Source organism: Haliaeetus leucocephalus, unplaced genomic scaffold, assembly GCF_000737465.1.
Source record: "Haliaeetus leucocephalus isolate CR32 unplaced genomic scaffold, Haliaeetus_leucocephalus-4.0 Scaffold1000, whole genome shotgun sequence".
In the NCBI taxonomy this organism is placed as follows: Eukaryota; Metazoa; Chordata; class Aves; order Accipitriformes; family Accipitridae; genus Haliaeetus; species Haliaeetus leucocephalus.
Genome location: NW_010973436.1, coordinates 1835903 through 1854907, shown reverse-complemented (window position 1 = coordinate 1854907; position 19005 = coordinate 1835903). Strand labels below are relative to the sequence as shown.

General features: G+C 53.7%; 1 protein-coding gene across 3 annotated transcripts in view; it reads right to left on the bottom strand.

Annotated features, from left to right (window-relative positions):
* Window positions 1-18655, bottom strand: part of KCNC4 (potassium voltage-gated channel, Shaw-related subfamily, member 4) — a 20486-nt gene extending 1831 nt beyond the window's left edge. The window contains exons 1-4 of one of the 3 annotated variants that reach the window (XM_010584594.1): window positions 18005-18655; window positions 12175-13111; window positions 10679-10864; window positions 4927-5063 (exon numbers count right to left, since the gene is read on the bottom strand). In XM_010584594.1, the coding sequence (XP_010582896.1) occupies window positions 4927-5063; window positions 10679-10864; window positions 12175-13111; window positions 18005-18655 (1911 nt within the window). Of the gene's footprint in view, window positions 1-4926; window positions 5064-10678; window positions 10865-12174; window positions 13112-18004 lie in introns of those variants that run through there. The other 2 variants (XM_010584595.1, XM_010584596.1) reach the window with 2 other exon arrangements.
* Window positions 18656-19005: the final 350 nt, after the last annotated feature.

Sequence of the window (19005 nt, the reverse complement as noted above, 5' to 3'; positions counted from 1 at the left end):
CCCCCCCCATTGAAAGATCTATTTGCAGATGAGAGGCTCAGGAGGTGCTGAAAGAGAAATCACCAAAAGCCAAAACACTCTGGCAGGGATGGCTCCTCACAGCCCCCCCTCAAAAGCTTCCCCAGGCCACCCCAGGACATTTTGCTGGTCCCTTTTCTTTTCACCGCCACAACAGGAGGGGTTTGAAGAGCCAGCAGTGCCCCATGGGGCAGAGCAACCCACTGTGCTCCCCAGATGTTGGAGTTAAACACCTCCCAGGCAACATCTGCATCTTTCGCAATGCCCATCTCCATGGACCACAAAGACAGGGGGATTTCCCTACGATAGAGCAAAAGCCAGCGGCCACCTGCATCTCCCGTGCTGCGAGGACCAGAGATGCTACCCTGGGGGGGCTGCACATCTGCAAAGCCGCCTCTCGCCTTGGGCATCCTCCGCACAATCCGGAGAGCTGGTCCTGAGCCTTGCGCCAGGGCAGTGCTGCCATCGAGCTGATTCCCCTCTCGCTCTCCAAAAGTCAAAGGATTATTTTTTTTTCACAGCCATCACCATGCCCCAGGCTGTCCCACATGAAAGAAAGAGTGTGACCCGCTCCCCAGCAGTTTGCAAAATACTTTCTGAGCCTCCATTTACCTTTTCATGGGGGAAAAACATAAGGATCAATTGCCCAGGCGGAGGTAATGAAGTAACAGACTGGGAGCTGGGAGGCACCTATTTATAAGCTCAACTGCATCTTATTTTGCATCTGCCTCTGCTCTCCCCATTCCTCGTCAGCACGGGCAAGGGATGGGGTTGCTATTTATTTTAATTTTTTTTTATTGTCATCAAATAAGCACTGAGGATTTTTCCTGGCAGTGCCAGGGAAGCCAGAAACAGGCTGCTTCTGGGTAGAGCAATTACTCTCTTGACATCTTAACCTCCTGCCCGGCTGCCTGACAGGCCTTTCTATTTTCTCAGCTCTTTCAGGCATCTCCTGAGAAACAGAGCAGTTGTTGCAACAATAACAATTAATACTTTGCACGGAACCTGGGATGGCAGCGCAGCCTCCATGCGGCACTGGACAGCGAGCCAAGTCTCCCAGGAGGAAGAGAGAAGGAAGAAGCTGCTGCTGGATGATGGAGGGGGCAACTGCCCCCAAATCCCCCCAGATCCAAAGGAAAAAAGCTGCTCGGCTTTTGTCCTTTGCATGGCTGCTTTCTGCACCGGGTGCAGGTGGTTATAAGGGGGTTGATCCCCGTGCCAAAGTGCTGCCGGTCTCAGCAGACAGACACACAGATGGATGGATGCAAGGACATCCAACAACATCAGGGCAGCCTGATTCTACGCAGCATCTCTGATGCCATTCCCGCTGTTGAGCATCACGTGCATCTGCAGCTGCGACAGGGCACTAAAGGTCCCCTTGGTACCACACTGCTGGGCATCACGCTATACATAGGTGAGGGGCACGTATATATGGTACATACAGTGCTTTATCTGTATGTTCCTGCTCAATCACAGCATCCTGCTGGGAACAAGACAGCGGCTCAGACCCTACACGCTCACCCCATCCCACGGGAAACTCTCCTTTCCAGGCTAGGATGCCGGCAGCAAGCTCCCTGCCCTGACAGTCACTGCACACCAGTTGATTTTTTTTTTTAAATGCCATTTTAGGACTTGGGCAGAGGCAGCCGGACTCCTATTGATTTATTCAGTTCATCAAAAATAAATCAAACAACCTTGCTTTCTCCCGCTGCTTTTCGCCTTAGCTGGAACGTGCGCTCTGCGCCAGATCCCTAAACATAGATAAGCGGCTGGGAGGATATTCGGGGGAAGTATCGTATATTCTTGCTCTATTCTTATCCTATTCTCTAGGCAGCCAATTTTGGCCACTGTTTGAGATAAAACCCTGGGCTACAGAGATATTTAGTGGTCTGCTCTTCTGATCTACTACAGCTCCTCTTATGATCTTATCCAGGGGATTAACCCCTGCTAACTTGCCCCCAAAACCGACCCAGACCCCACCTAAAAATAACAACATGCTGTTTTTCCCCCTCCTGCATCCCCCAAATCACTTGTTCAGAAGAAGGCGGGGAGGAAGAGGGAGAAGATGCGATGGGTTTTTCAACAGTTTGGTGCCTCCCACTGAAATCCCTCCGTCTCCCATTTGGGGCTCGGTTGTTTTAGAGGAGCTTTTTGCACATTAGTCATCCCTTCTCCTGAGTTGCATAACGCCACTGCTAAAAATTGCATCGTACCGGCTCCATGTCAGCTCTCACACTCAACCCTCGTTGCTCTGATGGGGATGAGATTTTTTTGGGGGGTCCTCCAAAGGTTTTCCACACTGGGAAACCAGCTCTGGTGTTCGGATGAGCTGATCTGGGGGCCTGGTGGGGAGAAAGGAGAGGGTGGGATCTCTTGGGATCTGTGGCTGCATCTGCTCTGGGGTTAATCCTGTGCTTTCAAAAGACTCAAACCCCAAAGTTTGAGTCTCTTGATCTGCTGCTTCTGCAAGAGACAGGGCAGCAGAGCTGTTTTTTCATGCCTGGCTCGTCCCCAAAGTCAGCGCATGACCTTGGTTAAATCATTTATGATTCAGAGACCACTGAAATCATGGAGGGTGACCTTCCCGCTCACACGGGCTGGGGATATTTCAGCTCATTCCGCTTCGAGAGGAGCCTGCTCCAAAGGGGAGGATGCGCCAGAGAAGCGCCGGTACGGTGCCCCTTCACCCAGTTCATGGGATTTTGGGGTGATTCACGAACCTGTCAAGTTACCCTGATTGTTTGGTGTGGGAATACACTTTAATTACAGAAATCCAAGGAATGCAGCTACACATGGCAAAGTCAGGTGCTGCCAGCGAGGACTGAATCACCGCTGCGGCACAAGGGTCGGAAACCACTACGGGAACGGGACATCCTGGGCAGAGAAGGGATGCGGCTCATCCTCAATTCTCCCCAAATCTGGAGAAATTCCAGCTCCAGCACCGGGTCTATGCGGTGCTCAGCTCCTGCCGTCAAGCCTCAGGATCCAGCTCCTGGCACCAAGTTTTTTCCCCTCTTTTCTGCTTTCCTTTGACTCTCACCGCTCCGCTCACATGGCTGGGGCAGGAGAAGAGAGGAGGGAAAGAAGAAAAGTGAAATAAAAGGAAAGAGCTTCTTGCCGGCCCCATGTAAGACTTGGAGGGGGCTTGTTTTGGTGATGTGGTGACTGGCTCCTCCTGGCAGCTCCTTCAACTCAGTGGGGAGGAAAAAAAATAAGCCAGATGAGGCATTTTATGATTCCTCCTTGCGAAGCATCTCTTCCACTGTGGCAGCAAGGAGTTTTACTGCAGGAGGATCCCAGCATTAATCCTTCTCTACACTTAGAGAAACTGAGGCACTGGGAGCCTGGGAAGGAGCAGGAGGGTCCTGGCTGTGGAATCTGCAAAAATCCAGCCCGCCTCCTTCGGGGTGCGGGGACCAGCCTTGCACCAAGGGGATCCTCACTCTGCATCATCCCCTGAGCACAAGCTCCAGTTTGGCCGAGAGGGAGGGGAAGGGCCTGGCCCCCAAAATCTCTCAGGCCTTTTTTTATCTTAAACACACCCAAGGCTAAGCTTTGCTCCCCATCCTCTGGCTGGAAGTCCCCAGGCTCCAGCCCCACAGAGCTGGACTTGCTCAGAGTAAGGAAAGACGCTGAGAGAGCACCGGGATGAAAGTCGAGACCAGGGCTGCACCCACCAAACCAGCCCCTTTCAGCCACCAGAGAGCCAGCCATCTCCAGGGAAGCAAAACTGGGGTAACAGAGCTAGAAATGAGCCAGAAGTCAGGGGACTGAAGGTTTTGTTCTAGTTCTAGCAGAGATCATTCAAAATCATCCCAAAAACTAACACATGTGAGCAAAAACCAGCGGTGCGACAGGGAGTTTGGTGCTCCAACCTCATCCTCCCAAGGACGGGGGAAGACCAGGTTCAAAGCCAGCTCCCATCCCCATGGGGATGCTCTGCCCCACCACTCCGCATCCATCTCAAAAGAGGATTCATCCCCATACCCATTCAGGCACCATTTTGTCTCAAATCTCTCATTTCCCCACTATTCAACAGCAGCAGCAGCTCTCCCAACTGCTCCCAGGGCCCCATATTCCTCTCCCCATCACCTCCCAGCTCTTCCTGGGAGCATCCATACAGATATTTTGCCAATCCTTTATCCCAGCCTCCACATGCTCCCCACACCCAGCCGGGGGTCCTACAGTCTCCAACTTCCACAGGACCTTGGGGCTGGTTTCCAAGGCTGCCAAAGCCATCTTCAGCCCCAGGACCATCCCTGAGGTTGGATAGAGAAGCAGACACAAGCTGGGAGGGAATGAGTATGATTTAGGCAGAAAAAAAGCACAAAACAAGAGGGGAACTGCTGCTGGGCTGGGAATAGAGGTTTATTCATCTGTTGCCTCCAGAAACTTGAGGATGGTTTTTTTTAAAAAAAAGACCTAAAATGATATGAACTCAGCCATTTCCAGCACAATGATATATAATTTTATGAGTCAACATGTTCTCTTGCATTTCCACCACCCTTTAGCCCAAGTGCAAACGGCCCACGGGAAGGAGGGCTCGACACCAGAGGGAATCGCATGGGTTGGCCCAATTTATTTAGGATGAATAAGGTTTCAAGGGGAAAAAAAAAAAAACAAACCAAAAAAACCCAAAGAACCAACAGACACCTACTCCAGGGATTGTCCCAAACACATGGGCACGAGACAAGTTCAATGGAGACGTTACATGTCCTGCAAACCGGGCAGGGGGAGCACGGTGGCAGCGCTGGGCTGGAGAAGATCAGAACGCGCTTCTCAGGGATGGAGATGTCCCAGCTCCGTCTCCTCTGGGCACAGGCAGCGCCGTGGAGACCCGACGTCACGGGGCAGGGATGGGACAGAGCGACACGACACGACACAACAAAGCGGGATCCAGGCGGCGTTTTAAAGGATGGAGGGGACGGGAGAGCAGGGACGCCGCAGAGGACAGGGAGAGCTGCAGCGGGATGTGAGGGGAGCCAAGCCCACCGTGGATCCTGCCACACCATCTATGCTGCTTAGGCTTCGGGATTTTCCATAGCCTTCGTGAAGAAAACGGACAGGTTAGAGCCGAGCAGCCTCCTTCCCAAGGCTCGGAAAGCAAAGAGCACCAGGGGGAGCATCGCCCAGCCCCATATCCCAATTCAACCCCCTAAAAAATTCAGGAAGGGTTTTTTGAGGGCAACCAAGCTTCTGCAGATCCTCCAGACCTCCCCTCCCTTCCCCTCGGCTCCCCATGCAGTTGAGCAGCGCTGGCCAAATCCAGGACTCGAAAATCATTGAAGTTGCGAGACCAAATCAGTCCTAGGGGTTGCTGGGTTTTGTTTCCTAAATTGCTCTGAATGAGGAATGAGTCTGGGGATTTCATGGGCTGAAGCAAACGGGGAAAAGCAGCAGAACTCAAGCAAATATGGAATTTGGAAGGAGTTACTCCCCCGGCTCTGGTTTTGAAGCCGGCTGTAGCAGAAAGCTGCTGCTGACACCTTTCTGTACGGAAAGGAGCAGGTAGATGTGCTCATTATTTTCCATAAAAAATTGCATTAAAAAGCAAAATATTTCTATTGCTTTAAGCATGGGAACCCTTCACACTCCCCCAAAGAGCCAGAAATTGCTCCAACTTTTACTGAAAAGCAACAGCCAGAACAAATGCTCTTGCAGGTCAAAAGCCACTTTTCTTTCAGGAAAGAAACTAAGTATTTGCACTGAAAATTGGATTTTTAGGCCCAAACAGCAGCTCTGTTCAAAGATGAGCCCCAAGATCTGCTCTCTGGATTGCTGCACCTTGCAGGGACAGCTCTGCTGCCAAAATATTGAAAATTAAGGATGCTCCCGGCTGTGATGAGCCCAACCGCCCTGCACCTTGCCGCACTCGCCTGCATCTTCCCTGAGAGCACCCGGGCGAGCAAACCCAGCCTTGCCTTTGCCCTCCCCACAAGCACCAGCGAGGTCTGGAGAAAGCAAATACGTGCGAGTGTGCGTACGCAGGCAGGGAGTGGAGGGAGGCGGCTCCCTGACAGCAGAAAAACAAGGTGATGGATGGCCCCTTCGGCAGCGCCAAGCTTGGAAACCATCCTTGTGTCCCCCCTGGGGAGTTAATGGCGCATCTTCAGGTTCTGCTTTGCTGTGAAGGCACCGACGGCAGGTGCTGGCCCAGCCAGGCTGTTTTGGGCTTGGATCAGGGATTAAGGCTCACACCGGAGCGATCACGGCATCACCCCCCCACACACCCCCGAGGAGGATGCTGAGACATGAGCATCGTCTGGAGAAGGCTCCAGAGCACCACCTCTTTAAATCTGATTTTTATCCCCTTTTTATGCTTTTTTCCTAATCATTTCCCAACCACAGCAGCTGGCAGGGAGGCACGGGAGTCTTCAACCGCTTCCCAGAACTCATCCCCCTGAGGGGACACGGGGGACAGAGAGGTCATCTGCCTAAACCTGTTGCTGATTTCAGCAAAGCTTTTCCAGTTCCCACAGTGGAAGCGAGAGCAGAATCAGGCCCCAAAGAGAAGAGCAATTTCCTTATTTACTTTTTGGCATGAATCCACACAGCAAGCGAGGAGGGAAGTGAGCAGAGCCCTGAGCTGGGGATGTTTCCCACCTACAGCAGCTGATGCAAAGACCCCTTTCTCCTCCCCAAAAAAAACCCAAAACTGCATCAGGCTCATCCTTCAGCAAACCTTGCTCTTTTCCCAGGAGTCCTGAGGCTCTTTGAAGAGCTCACGCATTTCCCTGCCACCCTGAGCCATGTGTGTGGGAAGCAATCGTGCCGAGATGCAACCGGTCCCTGAAAGCTTGGGGTTACTGATGGATCCAGCACCCAAACAACATCAATTTGGCGGAGAGGTGTTATGGGGTTGGGGCTTGCTGGAAGCTGCCTCGGCGATGCAAGGAGCCACTGATGCAGTTGAGCACTTTACAGATGCTCTTTGCCCTCTTGCTCAGATCACTGAATAGAAAAGGATAGAAATGGGCATAGGAACAGGGCCAAAAATCACGCTGCCAGGTTTGATTAAGTCTCAAGCATCACAGTTTGGGGCAGCACTTCATAAAGATGCTTGATTGCCCCAGGGCCCCTCTGCAACAGGACTCTGAAGGCAAACCTGCCCCAAGCCCAACACTTCATTTTCTCCATCAATTTATTCCCAAGCCACACTCGTAGGAGCACCTGGGAAGGAGCTCAGGACTCCATCCCTCAAGGCCATTGTGGTTTTCCACCCAGCTCAGAGCCAGGTGCCACCACAGAGTCAAGCTGCAAAGCACCGGAGGGTTGTGCTCTGCTAATTGCCACCGATGCTTTTCGTTAACGGAGCCAGTATCCCAGCAACTCATAGAGGTGCTAACTGAGGTCACCGGGATTGCTTTATAAATGGGTTTGTTGCCAAGAAGCCATATAGAGGCATCTTATAAACAGAGCAGTGGGGCAGTGTGTAACCCCCAGGGGCTCTTCCCTGGGACCTGGCAATGCCACGCTCCCCACATGCAAACACTCGTGGCTCCCGAGCGCACGTGCACGCTCGCACATGCTTTGAGCCAGCAGCAGATGGGGACAGGGTAATGCAAGCAGGCAGCATTGCCCAGGAACGCCTGTGCTTGTTTATAACGGCAGCCTGGCACTCATCTGCGTGTTGCATGCACTCACACTCGCGCGCGCGTTCCCATGCAAACGTGGGCTTGTCCTTGCTCTCCCCCCAGCCAAGCATTGCTGGTGGATGCTCAGGTGAGCATCCCCGTGCTTGATCCCATACCGCTCAAGCCACGTGCTGGTCAGGGCCCTGCACTAATAACAAGCAACAGAGTAAAAATCAGCTGCATGATGCTCCGGGTTCTGGCAACCACATCAAAAATTGCCACTTTGCCTTGCCAGCCTGCCGTCAAAGGGAGGTGCTGGAAGAGCTGACCTGCCAGGAGGGTAAATCCTCTTCCCTCCATTTAACCCTGTTGCCTGTGGCTCCTTTTGAAATCCCACTCTGGTTTCAATCACTACCTTTTCCTAGACCATCATAACCGATCTCGCTGGCATGGGGATGCTGGACTCATCCTGCCTCCATATCCCTCCATCCAAGCAGAGGACAGGGGCTCACATACCAAGACAGACCCATGCCAACGTGCCTGGGCCCCAGCAGGACACATTTTGGGGAACTGCTGAGCAGGACCTGAGTGCTGAAGTGAGATACGGGGTCTGAAGCTGTCCCCAGCAGCAAGGGAGCAAGGTGACATCACTGGAAGCAGTAATAGGGACAAAAACCACATGCTACATGGCAATCCACTGCAATCCAGCTCAGTCTTCTCCAGGGTGCAGGTCCAAGGGCTGGTGGGCAGGGGTAGCTCTTCTTTTTGAGCTGCCCCAATGAGACCAACCGCTGGAATTAGGCTCAAACCATGATGGATGCCGAGATCTGCAGCATATTCCTGATCCAGATCCATCTCCTGATTTCCACAGCTTGTACAGACATCAGTACCTGTCCCAGGATCTGACAGATGGCCATCAGCAAGTCGGGCTCAGAACCAAGCTCATCTCAATTTGCAGAGCTGCCAACATCCCAGTACCAGAACAAACAGCCTCAGCAGGAGATAAATCAGGACCAAGGGAAGAGGCGCCTCTGCGGCTCCCAACGGCTTTCGGCTGGAGTGCAGAAACCTGCTTTGCCCCTCTGATCACCACTAATCCCGACCATGCTGGAGCATTTCACCAGGGAAGACATCAGCCCTGACCTCCTCGGCCAGCATCCCACCAGTCCATCCCCAACAGCCCAAGCAGGACACAGATACTGAGGTTCCCTCTTCCCAAAAGGTCTCATACATTATTCAAGTCCCTCTGGACACCAGATCCACCTTTCTCCAGGTGCAAGACCATTTCAGCAAGGTGGGTGTGACCCATGTACACATCTATTTTTAATTGTAAAAAGCACTCTGACACTTGCAGAAAAGACACCAGAACAAATCAAGAAAGATCACCAAAATGCCCTTTCAAGTAGCTGTTGCTGCCACCATGCAAGAAGAAAAACCTCCTGGTCTCCTGCAACCAAGAAATGTGATTTCAGAGCACAGCGAAAGCAGCACTGGATCCTCAGCTCTCAGATCTACTCTGGTTCTCCTGGCTTCAGTGGGACCAAGCTCAAATGCTTCAGTTGAAGAGATGCCTGACTTGAGCATCTTGTAAGGATGAAGATGAGCACTGGCTTTCATCCTTCTCCTTCATGCCTCCCAATTCAGCATCCCCCCCAGTCTGGAGCAGGACTAGAACCTCTTTGCATTAGCTGGCATTAAGAAAAAAGACCAACTTCACAGAAAAAAGCACTTCCAGGAAAAAAACATGAGGCATTTCAAACAAATATTTGTATAGTACCCTTCTGCCCAAAGATGAGCAAAGCTTTTCATTTTTTTCCTCTAAGAGATGAGGTTGAGCAGGAATGCCAAAGGGAATCCTTGATTTCCCAGGAGGAAGCAACCAATTTGCTTCTAATAATGTAATAAACATGATTGCCCCCAAACACCTCCCTCTGTCCCAAGCCCATGCAGTCTTTACCATCCCAAGCAGTGCTACAGCAGCAAACCCTTGAGGGCCTCCAAATCATCAACACCAGGAGCCAGCAGCTCTTGGTGTGCAGCTCATATACATAGCACATCATCTTTTCTCCTGCCTGGTCCCAGCTCACATGCACCATTCCCAATAACTGCCATTAGATGGTACCAAGGAGGTAGAGGTAGGTCAGCTCTGCAGCTACATCATCCCACACCACCCTGGACACACAAAAATAACTGCAGACCTAAAAACCTGAGCTGTGTCCTGAGAATTATCCCAGCAATTGAGGGTGTAGCTGGATTTTGTGGCTCAAGGTAGGCACTGGATTTACCCTGCCAGGGGCTGGGTTGCTGGGAGACGGGCACAGGGCATGCTTGCTGGTGGAGCAGAGAAGGCTGGAGGATGGTGCAAAGGGACCAGGCTGAAGAGGACTCTTGTTTTGTCATGGGAAGAAAAGAGTTTTGTGTTTTCCTGACTCATCTCCCCCACAGTTTCCCATTGAAAACCTCAACACTTAGCAAAGCTCACTTTCCAAACCCAGAGGAGACAGCCTTTCTGGCAGCCTGGTGCTTTTGGCAAGGCAGCACTTGACACATCGTGGCTCCCCACGCTCAAACCCACCAAAAGACATCAGAGGGGGAGAGGAAAGAAAAAGCCTGTGGGGTTTTTTCCCTGCTGAACACCTTTTGACCACCTTTGGTCACAACCTCACCACGTCTCCGGGAGAGATGTCCCCCTCACACCACCCTGAGATGGGTGATTGAAGCCCAAGAAGAGTTGGAGGGACAGGAGAAGCTGGAGCACGGGGGAGCAAAGGGACAGACCTGTCCCCAGGGAAGGTGCTGCAGCCAGCATGGGGTCACAGACCCCACATGGTGGCAATCAGGGGAGGAGAACTTGGGGGAGGAGAAAACAAAAAGGATAGAGCTAGCACGGAGAGACGTGGTGGATGGAGATGAAGCAGGTGGAGAAGCAGGAAGACAAGTGGATTTGGGGAGCAAAGAACAACAGCCAGGCAGGCAGATGGAGATGAACCACTGTCTCGGATGGATGCAACAAACCTCCACCTCTACTCCTCCATCTCACCCTCCCCAGCCCACAGGCCAGCTCACACCTCCAGCATCAGCCATACCTTTCTGGATGCCTCCATCCGCCGCACAGGAGAAGTCACCCGTGGCCAGCAGGAAGCATGTGGAGGATTTCTTGTTCTTATCGCGGGTGCTGGAGCGCCGCATGGGCCGCTTCTCCTCATCGGTCGGCGACAGCGGCTGCTCCTCATCTGACAGCACCACGTTGGCCTCACCGTTCTGCTTAGAGTCTGCAAGAAGGTGGCAGAGACCCATTAGCAGTCAATAAACCCACAGGATGAGGTGCTTGGGGTGGCCAGAAGGGTTTGCTCAGACCATGCAAGGAAGCAGAAAACCAGATAGCAGATGGCCCAGAGCAACTCCCACAAATTCAGATACTGATCCCAGCCTGGACATGCTAACTTAGAGTGACCAGGGGAGCAGGACCATGCCAGATTTTAATCCCAAGCAGCAAACAGCAGCTCTTACTCCTGCTGAGGGTTGTAATACCCCGCGTGAAGCCAAGCAGGGTTTGCCAGGGAAGAAACACCCCTGGTCTTTGAGATCCACCCACCTGATCAGTGGGATTTAGCTCTCCAAAATTCACACCACTGAGATACGGGCTGCTCAGGTTAGCGGTGAAGTGCTAATTTATGTCATCTGACTGTGTGGTTCATTAGCTGAGAGGATGCTATGCCAGGTGAGGGTCTGGCCTGAGCTCCTGGATTGGTGTTGGGGTAAAGGGATTGGGTTGACCTGCTCTTCCAGAGCAGGACATCTACTCTCACTGGTCCCCACTGCCGGGGCTCCTGGGGCAGACAGGGTGCTTAGGAATGTGGAAAAGGGAGATTTATAAAGGAAAACACCTATATCTGGGGCATTTGGTGCCCACCAATGACTGCCCACGGCTGGGGCCATACCTCTCCTGACCTGAAGGAAAGACTGGCCAAACCCCAAACTTCAGCTCAGTGCATGAGACCAAATAATAAAAGGACAGGGGCTGATTTTGCTCCCGCCTGAGCACAGGATTTGGAGCAGCGTTGACATTGCAGGTCATCTACTAGAAGATGTATGGGAAGGTGGGGTCAAGCCCCAGGGAATATCTATGGATTTATCCATCTTGGTGAAGCTCGCCCTGATTTATGGTGGGAGGAAGCAAAAGAAAATCTACCACAGGGGCATTACCAGGCTAAGATGGGAATCAGGCAAATGGTCTTACCTCTGTCAGCATGAGGAAGAGGTGGGCTAGGTAGGGACACCTTGAATCACACCACAGTGACTTGATCTGTGCCATTAGGAGAGCAGGATATGGCCTTTCCCCCCCTGCCTGGAGGGGGGAATCTTGATCTGTAGCATCCTGGTCCACCAATACAGCACCCAATACCCAGACACCCAAGGGCCCCAGCCCTTTCTGCACCAAGTTCTCACCAACCCAAGAGCTGGGGGACGTGTCCTGCAGCAGGGCAGTCCCCAGGGACTCTGGGACACAGGGGACCAAAAATACCACCTCAGGGGCTCCTGGAGGTCTCCCCCTCCCTCTGCCCCACCTTTGGGGTCTCACCTGACCGTTTCCGCTCAGCCGCCCCCTCCTCTACTGCCAACGGGCAAGTGTCGCTCTGGGTGCTGTTACGGGGGGAGTTTTCCTCGGATTTGCAGTAGGTAGGGGAGTCCAGCGGGGCCGGACGGGGTATATGCTTTTTCTTCTTCTTTGGCAGCTTCTGCTTGGCCATGGCCAATGAATAGTACATCCCAAAGTTATTGACAATGACAGGCACGGGCATGGCGATGGTGAGCACCCCGGCCAACGCACAGAGAGCCCCCACCACCATGCCCGACCAGGTCTTGGGGTACATGTCGCCGTAGCCCAGGGTCGTCATCGTGACCACAGCCCACCAGAACCCAATGGGGATGTTCTTAAAGTGAGTGTGGTCGCTCCCGCGGGGGTCGGATGTCTTGGCTCCGATCCGCTCAGCGTAGTAGATCATAGTGGCGAAAATCAAGACCCCCAAGGCGAGGAAGATGATGAGGAGCAGGAATTCATTGGTGCTGGCCCGGAGTGTGTGGCCCAGCACCCGGAGACCCACAAAGTGCCGTGTCAGCTTGAAGATCCGGAGGATCCGGACGAAACGGACCACCCGTAGGAAGCCCAGTACATCCCGGGCAGCTTTGGAGGACAGGCCACTGAGACCTACCTCCAGGTAGAAGGGCAAGATGGCCACAAAGTCAATGATGTTGAGCAGGTTTTTAATGAAGAGAAGCTTATCTGGACAGCAGATGATGCGAACCAGGAACTCAAGGGTGAACCACAGGACGCAAACACCTTCAATGTAGGTGAGGATGGGCTCCGTCTCCACTTTATGCGTCAGCAGGATCGTTGTGGTGTTGCCAACCACGAGGGTCTCCGTCACGTTGACGTCGATGTTGAAGGCCTCGTGCGTCTCCAGGCAGAAGGTTGTGATGGAGACCAGGATGAAGAAAAGCGAGGCAAAAGCAACTACCTGCAAAAGTAGAAATTACACAGGCCATTAGCTGATCTGGGTCAACCCCTCCCGATTAGTTCATTTGGGTCAACTTCTCCTCTTTGGAGGAGAGCAGCAATTTTATAAACCACCGTGACAATAACTTTGGTGAGCCTGAGACTCACTTCTGGTGTCACCTGCCTTCGATACATCTTTTCTAATACCTCCTAGTGAATAACAATAGCAGGGATGGGAGAAGTCCTCATTCAATAAAAATGAGTGCAACAGGCTCAAAACACCCCAGGGGCTGTGCTGCCACCACCCACTTCCCCAAGACCAAGAATGGAGAACAGGAAGGGTTCCCTGGACCTGTTCCATGAATTGACAGCAAACCTCAGTGTCTGGGGCCATCAGTGCAGGACCTTTCTCCAAGTGCTACGAAATGTACAGGGGAAGGTGTGCTGGGCTCCAGCTGTGGCTGGAGATATGCCAGAGATGACAGTGATGGGGATGAAGGGACACCTGCAACAGCCTGGGTTTGGAGCCTCCACTGGGAACACACATGAAAAGGGAACTTTGAGAGGATTCATTCACAGAGCTTTCCCCTACAGTCGTCCCCAACCCCCCCCGGGCGAGTTGTTCATACCATTCATGACTGAGGTTTGGGGCCTGGACAGATCAGAGATGGGCTTTTGCCCCCTCCCTGCTCCCTAAGGGTCAGTGGTGGATGATGGGCCCACAAATAGTTCCAGGACTGGGAAGGCAGGATGAGGAGAAGAGGAGCAGGCAGAGCTCAGCATCCCACTGCTGCTTGGACTTGGTAACACCCAGATGCTCCCCTCTGCCCGACCGGTGAGACCTTTGTCCCCTCCACGCCACCTCTGCCCCATGGCACGCTGCCGCTTCGCCTCGGATGGGAGCGAGGAGGGGCCAGCAGCATGCAGTGGAAATCACAGGCTGTGTTAAAAAGAAAACACTTTGTCGTCCCCCCCCATCAATCCTGCTCAGCCCTCCTCCCCGACAGGATGAGCTCATGATGAGTCCATTATCCAGAGCATCTGTTTCCAAGAGCCCCCGAAAAAAAAACCTCTGAGCAGAAAAGCTCTTCTACCTTCCTCCAGCACAAAAGCACAGGGGGTTTGGCTTCCTGGGAGCAGATCTTGCTACAGCACCCTTTGCTGCTAACCCACCCCACCCGCACTGAGCAAGATGCGACCTTTTGCTGTCGAACCCACCCGACCGGCTGCGTTCAGCAGGCAGCCACACTGTGAGCCTGCTCGAGATGACAGCCCGGGTCCTCGGCTGGAGTGAATCAGCAGCAGAGACAGCCTGAGTCACGCTTGAGAAAAGCCCGGCCCCGGACACCAGCAGTAACGTGCCGGCAGCCCTGAGCCTGCCGAGAGCGTCCTTGAGGGGTGTCCCCAAGGGCAAACCCATGTGGGTCCAGCACAGAGAGCATCAGCCCTCCAAAAGTTAGGTGTGAAGTTTAACCCAGGCTCTAATTGATGGAGAAACCTTTGGAAGATGATCCTCCCCCCCCGCCCCGTGACAGCCACCTACTCGGGGATGGACTGAGATGCTCCGTACCCCTCAGATCAGACCACTCTGGACCACGCGCCGTGATGTGGATCAGCTGGTGGCAGCTCCGAAGGCAGCCCTCACCGATCAGCCATGCGCAATTTGGGAAGCAAACCCAACAACAAAGTGGGATCTTAAAGCAAGGCCAGTTTGACCAGACAAGCGTGTCTACATAGCAGTGGCGTGGCCAAAATAATCCGCTTTTCAGCTGAGGGCTGAGTAATGTTCCTGAGTTTCCCTGTATGGGGAATCTGAGGAAAACGTGAAGAGTAAAAACTTACTTAGACTCAGAGCCAAGTAGGAATTAAAAAAATTACCAAGGAAGAGAGTGAGACCCTGCAAACACTCAAGCAATGAAGCAACCCTGCTGTATGAGCCGTGTAGGTGAGATCTGATTTAGCTCCAGGAGCAAAAGCAACCTCTAAAAATAGGAGAGTCAGGTTCACAGCCAGTGCCAACCATCGTCCCCCCCCAAGTCAATAGTGCTGCTCCAGTTTTGTGGCAGCTGAAGACCTGACCAGAGGTGTCTTATCTCAGCTTTGGCCTCTGCTCCAAGCTCAAGGGTTTTTTTCCAAAACTGTCTTAAAAATAAAATAAAATCTATGCATATACTCAGTAGCCACCAATACAGCACCGAAAGTCCCACCAAACAAGTCCTCCAGAACCTGCCAATGATCTATGCTATCTCAACGTGCACTCGACAGCTTGAGATGGGTGTTCCCAAAAAAGCCATGACCCTACAGGGGATCACTAGCCTGGAAATCCCAATGGAAGTAAGGTCAGAACCTCACAAGTCAGGCTGCAAAAGCAAAAATAATGAGGAGCTACAAGTAAGCAAAATTTGGAACTAGAGGTAAAATCACAACCAGGGCAGTTTCCCATGGGGAGAAAGAGAGTTTTCCACTCTAGCTGGGACAGCAGCTACAGTAAGGACCAAATTTTCACCAAGACTGGACTAGACACAGGAGCCGAGATCCCGTGGGCATCGAAGTTACAAGGAAAAGACACTAAAAATTTGGGGCGGAATTTCTCACTGAACACTCATGTAGTCGCCAGCTCAGGAGGTGCCAGGAGAGAGAAGAGCTGGAAGGAGGGAAAGATGGAAATAGCCAGGAGCCGACTGAGTCAGGGCCCGAGGGGCTGCTCCACAGGCAAGGAGGAGCAAGGACCGGAGAAATTCAGCCCTCAAGACTCTTAGTCACTGCTGTCGCATGATCGAGGGAGAGGGTTTACGCACACAACCTGGGACCGCTCTCCTTCCCGCTGCTGCCAAGGTTTGGCAAGACACACTGGACCGGCTGCTCCCGAGCATCCCCAGGCCAAATGCCGTGGCCGGCAGCACCCCTTTTGCTCTGAAAAGGGAGGGGGAGACTCTGAAATGGGGCAGTATTAATGAAATCCCACTTGAGCCATCCCAAAACACCAAGGCAGCACCATGAACGTTGCACGTGCAGAGATGCTCATGGGTCCCGGAGCATCCTAGTGCTGGATGGTGACTCCGAACCAGTAACAACAGTTCCCTGCATTAACCAGGTGCACTGGGCAGGTTGAGCTTACTTGGGTTGGTTGCACTGCTCCGCACCTCAGTTTCCCCTTCTGCCGAAGCAGTTCTCCTAAGCCAGTGCAAAACTATGCTGATATTTTAGAATGGAAAACATGATCCAGAAGAGCCTGTGAGCGTTACCACTGGAAGGTGACCACCCCTGTGGCAGTGCTAAGCTAAGCCTTTATCTTAGGGCAGTAAGAAGGAAGCAGGGAGCTCCCAGTACAGACTGATCCCACTCCAGTCCCAGTCAGGGCTCACATCACAGCCATCTCTGCTCCCTCCAACACACTCCTCCTGCTAAAGCAAATGCCTTTCCGAGAGCAGCTCAGCACATGGGAAAAGCAGAACCAAATAATAAAGTGAAAAATTTGAGTTGAGTTATTGTGCTCAGGTTTATTTTTTTGTTTATTTTTTATTTGGAGCTTTCCACCACTCAGAGGATCTCTCAGAGGCAACAAGCCCTCAAAGATGGACAAAGGATTGGGTACCCCTTTTAAAATGAGTAAAGCTCTTGCTGCCCAAACATCCTCTGCATGTGTGTGTGTGTGTGTGTGTGTGTGTTGCACTTACGTTAGCTGCAAAAATACCGCCTTGACAAACTGACCCCCTGCCCCGCGCGCTGCTGGTGGGTGTGAAATGCCTGCAGGATTTCTTACCATTGATGGTTTTTTTACACCTCTAAATGCATCCAGAATTCATTTAGATCCCAAATGCCTATATGTGTGTGTGTAGCAGATTTATAAACTGGGCGTGATGGGGGACACGTGTGGGGATGGGACTGGATGGGTACAGGTGGGTGTCTGAGGGTCGGTGGGCAGCACTTTGGGGGTGATCTAAGAGTAGCTGGGAGAGGAGACGCATGCGCAGAATAATGCCTGACCCGGGCTGGGAGCCCAAAGATGCACCTCGTTATGGGGGATATGTCCCGGGCTTGTCGGTGGCTGTGGGTAGGGATCATCTGCGCGTGCAAGGGGAGGTCGTGGGGGGATGTTTGTGCACGTATGAGCTCGTGTGTGTGTGTACACAGTGTACCAGGTCCCCGGGGACGTGCGTGGATAAAGGGGGTTGGGGTGCGTGTGTGTGTTTGTGTGTTAACCGCGGCTGAGAGCCTGCGCTCGCACGTGCTGATGGGGACCGTATGCTGCGCGTGGGCAGCATCGACACGGCGATGGTGGGGACAGGGGTGCGGGGACGAGGGTGCTCGCAGGGCGCAGGGAGGGGTGCTTGCGCAGAGGCATGGGGTGTCCTTCGGGGCTGCTGCTGCTGTAGAAGAGGAGCACAAGCTCCTCGGGGACAACCGTGAGGATCCCGTTTGCTTCAGGACGTGATTTGGGTGCCAGCAGGCATCAGTCCTGTCCCCCCACTCCACACCTGGGCCATTAAATGTGGATTTTGGCATGGGCACGCACACAACCCGACGAGAGGAACCCAAGCAGTCCTGCCTGTCCTAGAGCATCCTGAAACTCTGCCAGGACTCAGCCCTGCCAAGGACTCTCCCTGACAGTCCCTCACCTCCATGTGCCCAGGAGGTGCCCAGGTAGCACCCGAGGGTGCGAAGGGGACAAGGAGCGGGCCTGCCCCCAGCTCCCCCAGATGCGATGTGTTGGGAGGGGATGGGGAGATGATGGAAGAGACTTCCCCTAGGATGGGAGATGGCCAACATGCCCCATGGTAGGAGGGAGATGGCTATGGGGGGGCCCACGCAACCCACTAGGAGAGTCCATCTCACCCATGGGCATGAGGAAATGGAGGCACAACCCCAGCACGGCCCCATCCCACCTCCCCACTGGCACGTTTTGAGAGCTTACCCTTGCTGCCTTGGATGAGTAGGGATCCTCAAAGAGCGCCCACATCCTGGGCTGCCAATTCCGACAGCAACCACCCCCTCCGGCAGCCCCCGCCGCCCCCGGCGGCCTGTCATCCATGCCCAGGCGTTGAAGGGCCATCTCCCTACCCCCTTCCTCTTCAGGCTCCTCTCCACCGGCGCCTCCACCGGGCTCAGGACTCTCGAAGATGTCCAGGGCCTCTTCGGCATCGCGATGCTGGCGGTAGGTCATCCAGCAACAGGGCTCCACATCCGTCTCATCGATGCCCCAGTAGGTCAGCTCCTCCTCGAAGAGGGGTCCGCAGATATCCGCGGGGCAGTGCAGCTTGCCGGTACGGTAGTAGTTGAGCACGTAGGAGAAGATCCCGGGGTGACGGTCGAAGAAGAACTCATTGCTTTTACCATCAAAGTCAAAGTTGCTCTGGGCATCGGGGTCGGCAAGCCAGGCCAGGCGGGTGCCCGGCAAAGTCCGGAGGGTGCTTTTGTAGGTCTCATGCCGGGTACCACCTACATTGATGGTGATCTTGTCCGACTCTTCCCCTTTGCCCATCTCTTCCTTCAGGCATGTTTTGGAGGGTGGTTTGTTCCCAGACTTGCGTCCACGGTAGGAGGAGACACACACCGAGCTGATCATAGATTTCGGTGGATGGGAGATGCACGCTACGCGCACCCTTCCTCCGGGCGAGGAGCTGGGGGTCGGCGGAGGCGGGAGAGGGGGGCAGAGATGGGACTGGGGAGGGGAAAAGGGGGGGCTCAGGCTTGGCTCTGGCCTCAGGGGGAGCAGGCTGGAGCCGAGCCGGACACCGCTGGCTGCTGGGGGACGGCAGGGGAGGCTGCAACCTCCACCCCCTCCAAAACCACCCCCTGAAATAAAACCGCCCTAAACCGGGAGCCAGCCCAGCCCTGCCGGGCAGCAACAAGTGCGGGCAGGAGGGGGCCGCGGGCCGGGCTCGGGGAACGGGGGGGACCGGCAGCCCCGGCTCC